The sequence below is a fragment of the Triturus cristatus genome, chromosome 10, assembly GCF_964204655.1.
Source record: "Triturus cristatus chromosome 10, aTriCri1.1, whole genome shotgun sequence".
Taxonomy (NCBI): domain Eukaryota; kingdom Metazoa; phylum Chordata; class Amphibia; order Caudata; family Salamandridae; genus Triturus; species Triturus cristatus.
In genome coordinates this window covers 735,319,518-735,332,396 of record NC_140593.1, presented here as the reverse complement: position 1 = coordinate 735,332,396, position 12,879 = coordinate 735,319,518, and the positions used below count along the sequence as shown (strand labels likewise).

The 12,879-nt window shown below is 45.4% G+C and overlaps 1 protein-coding gene across 1 annotated transcript; it reads right to left on the bottom strand.

The window, feature by feature from the left end:
- Positions 1 to 5,619: 5,619 nt before the first annotated feature.
- Positions 5,620 to 7,547, bottom strand: LOC146789926 (zinc finger MYM-type protein 1-like). Its single transcript, XM_085631228.1, has 2 exons — positions 7,435 to 7,547; positions 5,620 to 7,032 (listed from the first exon to the last, which is right to left on the bottom strand). The coding sequence occupies exon 2, from the start codon at positions 6,991 to 6,993 to the stop codon at positions 5,620 to 5,622; it is 1,374 nt and encodes a 457-aa protein (XP_085487354.1). The 5' UTR covers positions 6,994 to 7,032; positions 7,435 to 7,547.
- Positions 7,548 to 12,879: the final 5,332 nt, after the last annotated feature.

Below are 12,879 nucleotides of genomic sequence, written 5' to 3'. Positions count from 1 at the left end.
CAGTCTTTGAAATTTGGGGTTTGCTAAGTAGGCTGCCAACCTCTTTGTCAGGTCAGGTACCTCTCACAGGCATGCGGGTGCCTCATCCATAAGCTCGCCATCACAATAACTCACGGGAGTACTATTAAGGAGGAACAGGGGTAGGAGCACACCGCTTCACCTCCCAGCAAGGTTCGCCCTTGGCATTGTGGAAAATGCAGTTTCAGTTACTTGCTTGCTTCAAGAGTGTTCGAGTGTTTCACCACTGTTGGCGCAGCTAGTGCTGATCTCTAGACACGTGTTTTTGGTTCTTTAACTGTCATCAGTAGAGATTACAGTCTTTGAAATTTGGGTTTACTGAGTAGGCTGCCAACATCTTTCTCAGGTCAGATACCTCTCACAGGCATGCGGGTGCTTTATCCACAATCTCGTCAGCTCAATGACTCACGAGAGTACTATTAAGCAGGAACAGGGGTTGGAGCACACCGCTTCACCTCCCAGCAAGGTTCGCCCTTGGCATTGTGGTCAATTCAGTTTCAGTTACTTGCTTGCTTCAAGAGTGTTCGAGTGTTTCGCCACTGTTGGCGCAGAAAGTGCTGATCTCTAGACACGTGTTTTTGGTTCTTTAACCGTCATCAGTAGAGATTACAGTCTTTTAAATTTGGATTTGCTGAGTAGGCTGCCAACATCTTTCTCAGGTCAGATACGTCTCACAGGCATGCGGGTGCTTCATCCACAATCTTGTCAGCTCAATGACTCACGGGAGTACTATTAAGGAGGAACAGGGGTAGGAGCACACCGCTTCACCTCCCAGCAAGGTTCGCCCTTGGCATTGTGGTAAATGCAGTTTCAGTTACTTGCTTGCTTCAAGAGAGTTCGAGTTTTTCGCCACAGTTGGTGCAGATAGTGCTGATCTCTAGACACGTGTTTCTGGTTCTTTAACCGTCATCAGTAAAGATTACATTCTTTTAAATTGAGGGTTTGCTGAGTAGGGTGCCAACATTTTTCTCAGGTCAGGTACCTCTCACAGGCATGCCGGTGCTTCATCCACGAGATTGTCAGCTCAATGACTCACGGGAGTACTATTAAGCAGGAACAGGGATGGGAGCACACCGCTTGACCTCCCAGCAAGGTTCGCCCCTTGCATTGTGGTAAATGCAGTTTCAGTTTCTTGCTTGCATCAACAGTGTTCGAGTGTTTCGCCACAGTTGGCGCAGATAGTGCTGATCTCTGGGCACGTGTTTCTGGTTCTTTATACCATATCAGTAGAGATTATAGTCTTTGAAATTTGGGGTTTGCTGAGTAGGCTGCAAATATCTTTCTCAGGTCAGGTACCTCTCACAGGCATGCGGGTGCTTCATCCACGAGCTCGTCAGCTCAATGACTCACGTGAGTACTTTTAAACAGGAACAGGGGTAGGAGCACACCGCTTCACCTCCCAGCAAGGTTCGCCCCTGGCATTGTGGTAAATGTAGTTTCAGTTACTTGCTTGCTTCAAGAGTGTTTGAGTGTTTCGACACAATTGGCGCAGATAGTGCTGATCTGTAGACACGTGTTTCTGGTTCTTTAACTATCATCAGTAGAGATTACAATCTTTCAAATTTGGGGGTTTCCTGAGTAGGCTGCGAACATCTTTCTCAGGTCAGGTACCTCTCACAGGCATGCGGGTGCTTCATCCACGAACTCGTCAGCTCAATGACTCACAGGAGTACTATTAAGCAAGAACAGGGGTGGGAGCACACCTCTTCAGTTCCCAGCAAGGTTCACCCCTGGCGTTGTGGTAAATGTAGTTTCAGTTACATGCTTGCTTCAAGAGTGTTCAACTGTTTTGCCACAGTTGGCGCAGATAGTGCTGATCTCTAGACACGTGTTTCTGGTTCTTTAACCATCATCAGTAGAGATTACAGTCTTTCAAATGTGAGGTTTGCTGAGTAGGCTGCCAACCTCTTTCTCAGATCAGGTACCTCTCACAGGCATGCGGGTGCTTCATCAACGAGCTCATCAGCTCAATGACTCACGGGAATACTAATAAATAGGAACAGGGGTGGGAGCACACCACTTCACCTCCCAGCAAGGTTCGCCCCAGCCATTGTGGTAAATGCAGTTGCAGTTACTTGCTTGTTTCAAGAGTGTTTGAGTGTTTCGCCACAGTTGGCGCAGATAGTACTGATCTGTAGACACGTGTTTCTGGTTCTTTAACTGTCATCAGTAGAGATTACAATCTTTCAAATTTGGGGTTTGCTGAGTAGGCTGCGAACATCTTTCTCAGGTCAGGTACCTCTCACAGGAATGCGGGTGCTTCATCCATGAGCTCGTCAGCTCAATGACTCACGGGAGTACTATTAAACAGGAACAGGGGTGGGAGCACACCGCTTCACCTCCCAGCAAGGTTCACCCCTGGCATTGTGGTAAATGCAGTTTCAGTTACTTGTTTGCTTCAAGAGTGTTCGAGTGTTTCGCCACAGTTGGCGCAGATAGTGCTGATCTCTAGACACGTGTTTCTGGTTCTTTAACCGTCATCAATAGAGATTACAGTCTTTGAAATTTGGGGTTTTCTAAGTAGGCTGCCAACCTCTTTGTCAGGTCAGGTATCTCTCACAGGCATGCGGGTGCTTCATCCATGAGCTCGTCAGCTCAATGACTCATAGGAGTACTATTAAACAGGAACAGGGGTGGGAGCACACCGCTTCACCTCCCAGCAAGGTTCACCCGTGGCATTGTGGTAAATTCAGTTGCAGTTACTTGCTTGCTTCAAGAGTGTTCGCGTGTTTCGCTATAGTTGGCGCAGATAGTGCTGATCTCTAGACACATGTTTCTGGTTCTTTAACCATCATCAGTAGAGATTACAGTGTTTCAAATATGGGGTTTGCTGAGTAGGCTGCCAACATCTTTCTCATGTGAGGTACCTCTCACAGGCATGCGGGTGCCTCATCCACAAGCTCGCCAGCACAATAACTCACGGGAGTACTATTAAGGAGGAACAGGGGTAGGAGCACACTGCTTCACCTCCCAGCAAGGTTTGCCCTTGGCATTGTGGAAAATGCAGTTTCAGTTACTTGCTTGCTTCAAGAGTGTTCGAGTGTTTCGCCATAGTTGGCGCAGATAGTGCTGATCTCTATACACGTGTTTCTGGTTCTTTAACCGTCATCAGTTGAGATTACAGTCTTTGAAATGTGAGGTTTGCTGAGTAGGCTGCCAACATCTTTCTCAAGTCAGGTACCTCTCACAGGCATGTAGGTATTTCATCCACAAGCTTGTCAGCTCAATGACTCACGGGAGTACTATTAAGGAGGAACAGGGGTAGGAGCACACCGCTTCACCTCCCAGCAAGGTTCGCCCTTGGCATTGTGGTCAATTCAGTTTCAGCTACTTGCTTGCTTCAAGAGTGTTCGAGTGTTTCGCCACTGTTGGCGCAGAAAGTGCTGATCTCTAGACACGTGTTTTTGGTTCTTTAACCGTCATCAGTAGAGATTACAGTCTTTTAAATTTGGGTTTGCTGAGTAGGCTGCCAACATCTTTCTCAGGTCAGATACCTCTCACAGGCATGCGGGTGCTTCATCCACAATCTTGTCAGCTCAATGACTCACGGGAGTACTATTAAGCAGGAACAGGGGTTGGAGCACACCGCTTCACCTTCCAGCAAGGTTCGCCCCTGGCATTCTGGTAAATGCAGTTTCAGTTACTTGCTTGCTTCAAGAGAGTTCGAGTTTTTTGCCACAGTTGGTGCAGATAGTGCTGATCTCTAGACACGTGTTTCTGGTTCTTTAACCGTCATCAGTAAAGATTACATTCTTTGAAATTGAGGGTTTGCTGAGTAGGGTGCCAACATTTTTCTCAGGTCAGGTACCTCTCACAGGCATGCCGGTGCTTCATCCACGAGATTGTCAGCTCAATGACTCACGGGAGTACTATTAAGCAGGAACAGGGGTGGGAGGACACCGCTTAACCTCCCAGCAAGGTTCGCCCCTGGCATTCTGGTAAATGCAGTTTCAGTTACTTGCTTGCTTCAACAGTGTTTGAGTGTTTCCGCACAGTTGGCGCAGATAGTGCTGATCTCTAGACACGTGTTTCTGGTTCTTTAATCGTCATCAGTAGAGATTACAGTCTTTCAAATTTGGGGTTTGCTGAGTAGGCTGCCAACATCTTTCTCAGGTCAGGTACCTCTCACAGGCATGCGGCTGCTTCATCCACGAGCTCGTCAGCTCAATGACTCACAGGAGTACTTAGGAACAGTGGTGGGAGGACACTGCTTCACCTCCCAGCAAGGTTCGCCCCTGGCATTGTGGTAAATGCACTTTCAGTTACTTTCTTGCTTCAAGAGTTTTTCAGTGTTTTGCCACAGTTGGCGCAGATAGTGCTGATTTTTAGACACGTGTTTATGGTTCTTTAAACGTCATCAGTCGAGATTATAGTCTTCGAAATTTGGGGTTTGCTGAGTAGGCTGCCAACATCTTTCTCAGGTCAGGTACCTCTCAGAGGCATGCGGGTGCTTCAGCCACGAGCTTGTCAGCTCCAGTGGCGGCTGGTGACATTTTAAAGTGGTGGGGCGTAAAATGATTGGTATACTTGACCGTTGCGAGCGAGCGTAGCGAGCGAGCCCGAACCCCTATAAGGAGGGTTCGGTGGGTTCTCCCCCCGAGAAAATTTTGAAAAAATAGAAGAGAAATGGTGCATTTTCAAGCAAATTTGAGAAAGCAGGAAGGTTAATAAAGCAATTGTGAAAGTGCAGTTATAACATTAATAAAGAGATGTCATATAACATAGGTAGCTGCTTATTCAGTGAATAACCACAGAGCTTCATAACAGACTTCGAGATACAATGCATTTCTGAGTACCTCACTCACAGATGTTTTTTATTTAACAAACTAAACTGGTTGCAAAGAAGCAGCATTCAACATTTTTTACTTTTTGTAAATGAAATCAGCACGTCTCTCTCTAAGAGCAGCAAACCTTTCAATAACTTTAGTGTTAAAGTCCGGGATTTTCTGAACTAGCTTGCTCTCTACAGAGAGCATTGCCAAAGCATTGAGTCTTTCCTCAAGCATGGTGTTTCTCAGGAATGTCTTAATCCTCTTTAAGGCTGAAAAACATCGTTCTGCCTCGACTGTTGTCATAGGAGTGGTTATGACAATTTTAAGTAAAGCCACTGTCTCTCCAAGTGACTTTTCCATATTAAGTTTATGTATTAAAGCCAGCAAAGACAAGGCACTTGTGGCCTTCCGGTACACAGGCATTCCGTACAGTACAGTCAACTCAGTTCTCAGCTCTTCTTTATTGAGCATAGGATAAGCTCCCACAGCCTCATTCAGAGCACGCTCCGGGAAGGATTCATCATATTTGGCAAACTGTTGACTTTGCAATAATGTGGCACTCACCAAATGTTTAGTGAAAGAAAAACGCTCTCGTGCCTGCACAATTACAATCTCACAGATCTCCTTTGCAATTCGGACCATAGTGGTGATGTTTTTCCTGCGGTTTGTGAAAAAAGATTTCTCTGGCAGTTTGCTGTCTAAATTGTCAACCCCATCTCTCACTTTGCTTATGCTTTGTACAAACATAGTAGTATATACTTGCACTTTGACAGTATCTATCTCTCGTGCTTGTAACTGATTGTATAACAGGTCGACAGCTACCATTATATCATGAAATAAATACAGTAAGAACTGAAACTCTGTCTTGTAGTGTTCTACCAAAGCCATGGGCTTCAATCTGACTTTTGTAATCAAACTCATCATTGGCTTCTATGGCTTCAAAACATTTCAGAAGGTCCTCTCTATGTTCATAGATTAGGTTGACTGTACGGATGTTAAAGTTCCAACGAGTTGAGGATCCCCTTGGAACGCTTTTGTCTACAATGTCATGAAGTGCTTCTGTTCTTTTGGGGGAACGCGAGAAGAATGCTGCCATGCCTCCTATATCCTGAAAGAAAATCCGTGTCTCGGTGATCTTTGATACTGCCTGTTGCATAATAAGATTAAGTTGGTGAGCGTAACAGTGCACATAATGAGCATTAGGGTACACATCTCGAATTCTCTTCTGAACTCCACTAAGGCTTCCACTCATTACGGACGCACCATCATAGCTTTGCGCAATAAGTTTTTTTTTTTGAGGCAGCTCTGGAAAAATTAAGCTCAGTTGACGCAGTATAGCTGCAGTAATGGTTTCTGCACTAGAGTCTCTTAAATGTGTGAAACCATAGAACCTCTCCACAACTTGTCTGTCATTGTCAATGTATCGAAACACTAATACGGACTGTGTTTTAGTGGCCACATCAGTGGTGTCATCAGCCTGAATAGCCACAAAGTCTGTGTTTTGCAATTCTTGCACAATATGGCTTCTCATAATTTCGAGCATACATTCAAGAAGTTCATTTTGTATTGTTTTAGAGGTGCCCTTAAAGACTGTAGCACGTGCTAAATGTGCTTCCATATCCTTGTCTATGCTTGCTATTAAATCCACAAGGCCTTTGAATATTCCAGGATTTGGGGAACCTTCCGATTCATCATGGCCTCGCAATGCCAGTTCAAAAGCACCACAGAAACGAATGCAATCAATTATTTTGGATAGAATCTGCCTGTTCCTATCAACTGCTTCATTGTGTTTCTGTATTGCTTTGCGGTATGCATCACTTATCTGCTGCTCAATCGGAGCATCTTCCCCCAACATTCCCAGTCTAGTCAGGTTTTCCATATGCTTTCTTGTGCGTGAATGCTTCTTTATTTTTTCAGACAAATGCTTCAAGTCTGTTACTCCTTGATTTGTCCAAGAAAACTCACCACCAAACAGCAAGCAGGGGAAGCAGAACAGAGAATTTCTTAAAGGGCACCCTGTAAGCCAATCAGCTTTTGTGTACCAGGCGTTTGAGAATGTACGTGTGGACATTTTTCCTCTGTCCTGGGAAGTTTGCTGTAGTTTTAGGTCAGGCCGATGAGGTCCCAATTGCTTTAAATCTATTTTCTCTTGAAGTGGCCGTGCCTGGAATGACCTTGTAATCAGCTCTTGTACTGTATTCATGATGACGATGCTGGCCTTACCAATATATATTAAAGAAACCTGCCAATAATCAAAGTACAACATATAAGGTGCGGTGCAATAATATCAAATTTCTGTATAAATACATATATCTTGTGCAGTATCGCAATAAATCTCCAACAGCTCCCCTTTGCACAACATGACTGCTAAAAATACAGCCTTACTGCCTGCTGCCTCTGTGTGCCATAGTGGTTGCTGAAGGCACTGAAACAGACACTTCTTGAGGGCCTTGAACAAGGCAAGGGATAGTTAGTGCTGTTAACAACCGTTATTGGCCAAATCACAGGGCTAAGGCTGTTAGTAAATTCCATCCACTGAGGGTACAATGTTCAGAATGTGTGCCTACCCCAACCACCATGTACAGTGACCACACACATAGCTCTAACTCCAATCTATAAAAAAAAATAGCATCAGTTTCCTTACCTTTAACTCTGGTGTTTGCTGGGTCGTAGCCGGGGTGAAAGAGCAGCAAAGGAGGTCTTGTTCTTCGCCGGAAATATGACCAAAAATTTGGTAAGGGTTGTCAAGCTTTAGAAGGTGCTGAAAATAAAAATAACGTGCTGTAACTAGACAAGCATTGCTTTTAAAATACAAGTAATCCCAATGATTTTTACCAGCGTCAGTTCTTCAAGTTAACATAAAATAACTACAGTGTTCTTAAAATATTTATTTTGTTTGATGTTCGGGGAAACCAGACTTTTTTTTAGTCTGCTACGTTAAAATTATCCATTGGAACCTGCTTACATTTAAATGTAATAATGATATGATCTTTAGCTTTCAGTATCTTTATGGAATACAATAGATCACAATTTTAAATTCAAATTATCCTTTAATCAATACATTAAGAAGTGCAACACTGGTAGTAGTCCAACGTGAAAAAATAGCGTGAAACTGCGTCTCGTCGTGAATCTGCAAGGAGCTTGACCCACCCGGACAGAGCGTGCGAGTAGTTCAGTCAGTGTGCATGGGCATAGTGTGAAAAGCTTGGCGTGCATGCTGCACCGAAGGGTAATTCTGCCCGGTACTGGTGCAGATCTTCAAGCATTTATTTCAAGAGCTCCCCTTGAGAACTGTCTCTAAAATCTGTAAATCTACCGGATTTTGCTTCAAAACAGCGTTTTGCTCCTTTATTTTATTTCGGGTTGTGCAGCTATAAACTATAAATCCTAGTTGGGGTGATAAATTGCACACCCAGTTGAATCCCACCTCATCGCTCGGTTGTGTACATGGACAGAGAAAGTGCGCATACAAACATTCTTTGTACACACACATATATTGGTGGAAACTGATGAGAGCAACATCATCATAGTCTAGGATGCTTTTATGCAGCTGGTCTGACATTGCGCTCTGCGGTGACTTTCAATCTGAAGGGCCGATTAACCAAAGCATGGATGAGGATGGGAAGTAGTACTACATGAGTCCTCTTTTATTTTACTCCTAGCAGCCTTTGTAAACCAGGCCCGATGCATTCAACTCGCTATTATTGAACGTGCTAAGCGGGCACGCTCCTTTCTATTTGTACTAAATGCACACGAATGCTCTCCGAGACTTCCCCACTTCAGATATTTTTGCGCCAGTTCAAGGGGCATGTAACAAAGAGCTCGTAAAGGTACCACAAGAATACTGATGTCCATGCTCCAGAAGGCCTTGGTGATAGATAGGCCCCTGGATGTTGCTTCGCAGGCTTGGCTGCTCCTGTGTTTGTTTTGCTGAAATCTTTCCGCAGTCTTTCTTCCCCGCTTTCCAACAGACCCTTCCTCAGAGCTAAAGGGAAGGAAGTCGAAAGACGCATCAATCAGCCCCCCCCCAACCTCCCCCAAGAATCCATGGACTCTCAAAACATGCTAAATATGTATCAGTATAGATTACAGGTTTATAATATGTATCGTCATAAATGTTAGGCCTCAATGTTAGGTACATTCAATGCACATTTCAAGAGGCAAACGGGTGCTCCAACTGCAGCATCCGGGGCTTTAAACAGTACCTGGCCCTTTAAGAAAGTCCCCGTGGGTTCTCCCATTGATAGACCGTCTTGAATACCAAATGGGGTTGTTTTATTTTTCCTCATCTTTATCTTTATTTTTTAACTATGGTTGTATATGCTAAAATGCCATTATTATAAACCATGTTATTTCATTGTATCTTTTATAGTCACTTGATGACCGAATAAAGAATGTTTGACTAAATTACTACCAGTCATAAAAATATTGCTCAGCATTTAAAACCATTGAGCTGATCTGCCAAAGGTGGTAAAATGAGTGGAATTCGGAAGTGTAGTTAGTACCACTGATAGTAAATGCATTCACAGCAGCAATCCCAAAGAAAGAAACGATGCCAGCAAAAAATGCCTGGGATGGTCTTAAAGAGAGCACCAGCAGCACCGGCTGCCACTGCTTGAAGTGTCTTTCAGGGGTTTTTCTCAAACACTCAGTTAATGAAGGAGACCGGATTGGGATTCTGCAGTCTTACCGCTGCCATTTCAATGTAGATGTTTTATCGTGAGAGGTGATTTTTAGGTCTCGCGAGCCAAAGGCTCGAAGAGACATTTTATATGTGGGATTTTCAAAGTGCTGCCCACACTTTTGGCTGGCCTAAACCTTGAGTGCACGAGATCACATGCACGTGCACAGCTGCTCCTCTGCTAATTGCATTCCCCCCTCCCTTCTCACCCAGTCCTTTGATGCTCTGCTCGATTACTTTCACTTTCGCCACTTTGTCCCCCTCCCTTCTCTCCCCACCTCTTCGCAGAGACGGAGGAGACAGAGCCTGCTCCTCGGATTGCCCTTCCCCCTCCCTTCTCTCCCCACCTCTTTGCAGAGACGGAGGAGACAGATGTATCTCTTCCTCTCAACCCATATCTACCTCTCTTAAACCCGCATTCTCTGCTCACAGTATACCTGTCTCTCTACCCATCGCTTTCTATACTCACACTCTATTCCTCTCTGTACCTCTAGCTCTAAACCTCTCTCTCCAGCTTTCTCTCTATCCCTCTCTTAAACCCTCTTTCCCTGCTCACAGTATACCTGTCTCTCTACCCATCGCTCTCTATATTCACACTCTATTCCTCTCTGTACCTCTAGCTCTAAACCTCTCACTCCAGCTTTCTCTCTATCCCTCTCTTAAACCCTCTTTCTCTACACCTCTTAACCCTGTCATCATGCCAGCTGCAGTTATATAAAACATCCTGTAAAACATCACACCTCCTCTAGGTCAGCCAAAAGGGTGTCTACATCTCTCTGTATCAGCAGGAGTTAATCAATGGAAATACGTTAAAATATTTTATCTAGGGGACGTGTCTCAAATATTGTTTATTATTTTATTATTTGCCAGGAGGGGTATGTCATGGGGGGAGTGGACACGCAAGAATGTACCCATGTTCTGCCGGGTAACTGGAAAGAGGCTCTTGCCAGGGGTGAGACGGAGAAGACAGAGCCTGCTCCTCGGATTGACTCCCCCTCCCTTCTCTCCTGCCAGCTGCAGTTATATAAAACATCCTGTAAAACAGCACCCCTCCTCTAGGTCAGCCAAAAGGGTGTCTACATCCCTCTGTATCAGCAGGAGTTAATCAATGGAAATACGTTACAATATTTTATCTAGGGAACGTGTCTCAAATATTATTTATTATTTGGCAGGAGGGGTATGTCATGGGGTGAGTGGACACGCATGAATGTACCCATGTTCTGCAGGGTAACTGGAAAGAGGCTCTTGCCAGGGGTGAAAGACGTGAGTGCTGCAGGGCACACTGGCCACAGCTGACGGACCCCTGTGCTGATAAGAGATCGCATTGAAGCAAGGCCGACATGCAGGCCCTGCTAAGAAACTTTAGCCGTGAACAGTGACATATACACAGCCATAAATAAGTGCCAAGGCAATCGGCCAGCTGACCTTTGCTAATTTTCGCCGCTGCCTCCCTTCCTCCACAACCACCCCCCACGCCCCAAACCCCATTGCTTCTTTATGAAGCCTCTGTCTGGATAGATCTCTCACGGAGTCTGCCATTTACAATAAAAAAATATTTAGTTACAATAACATTTGGGTAAACTGTCCAAGAAACATAGAGGCGTGTCAAAATACACAGAGACAGAGGAGAGAACCATCCTGCATACTTAATGCTTTGGCAGGCATCAGTTTCCAACTTGATGCAAACTTCACTCAACTGCACACACACACACACACACTCACACATTCACACACACGCATTCATTTCTACTTTTATTTGTTCTGCAAAGAAAGTTTAGCCGTGAGTAGGTAGATATACACAGGCATACATCAGTGCCAAGGCAATCGGCCAGCTGCCCCGTGATACTTTTCTCAGCTGCCTTCCGTCCTCCACAACCATCACCCCCCACCACCCCCAAAACCCCATTGCTCTCTGCCTCAATGTAACAAGCATTTGCAAAGCAATAGGTCTCGCATTACGCGAGTATGCGCTATTGACATTGCAAATAACAATGCCTTTTATTTTTGTTTTCGTTTTCGTTTCTAAAACAAATAAAAGGCATTGTCATTTACAATGCCAATAGCTTAAACTCGCGTAAATGCGAGACCTATTGCATTGCAAATGCTTGTTTACCAATTGTGATAAAGATACTCCACGTGGGCAGTGTGTGAGGTGTTTGACGCGCATGGCCGAGTGTGAAAAACTTTGAGGGGAGCTTGAGTCGCTTGACGACGGTGTGAGAAGCTAGCCTAGCTCGGATGTAGAGTAGACGACATGTTGTGTCGGGAGCTTTATACTTACGTTACGGACACTATGCGGTCTGCGGAGTATTCAGCACATAGCGCGTGTGGCTTGGGGCAGAGTGAGGAGCTAGGTTAAGGTTAGGCGTGGAGGAATGGCGTGAGGAGTTTGATGCACGTGAACAGCGCGGGGAGCTCGCAGACAGTGTAAGAGCTACAGCATGTCCACGACGCAGTCACGCAGGTAACTTAGTCTCCGAAGAGTCCGAAAATCAGCTTACCCTTTGACAAGATGGCATTTTCATCTCCAAAAATATGTATTATTATTTAATTTTTTCAGTTGTATTTCTTTAGTACATATTTCCTTATTGTTTTCTCATTATACAGTACTTACTTCAGCCCAGGTACTTTTATGCAGTGATATCACGAGTTTTTCACGACGAGTCACTCAGTCACGACGGGTCCTGACTCTGAACGCACCGCCGCCACGAGGTTATGAGCAGACAGTGTCGCACCACCGCGTGCGTGATGACGCGACCGACTGCTGGAGTGCGCACCTCATGGCCAATCACTGTCACTGTGTTCAGACATAAGCCACAGTGATTGGCCATAGGTGCGCGGCACCCAATTAGCAGTTACTCGTTGCTGTATCAGGCTCTCAGCCAATCCAGAGACGCTGCATTATCAGCGCCTGCCCTGGATTGGCGAAAGAGCACGGATAGGGCTCGCCCAGATACCTAGAGGGGGGCTGCTGCAGAGGCAACCCTCGGCCTCTCGGCCCCCTCCTCTCAGTACAGTAGTCAGTGGCAGACAGTGCGGCGAATGCGCATGCTCGTGCTTGTCGTGAGACAAACTCGAGCATGCGCAATAAAATTGCGAGCCGCTGCCTGTCTGTCAACTCTCAACTGTCAGTGCTCGCCCCCCGGCCCCACCCCCTTCATGTCCGACGCAATGCATCATTTGCATTGCCATTGCTGCCGGTCTGGGGATTGATTTGCATGCATGTGTGGTAAGTGGGGCTCCGCCCCTGCGCCCCAATGAACGCACCGCCGCTGTAAGAGCTACAGCATGTCCACGACGCAGTCACGCAGGTAACTTAGTCTCCGAAGAGTCCGAAAATCAGCTTACCCTTTGACAAGATGGCATTTTCATCTCCAAAAATATGTATTATTATTTAATTTTTTCAGT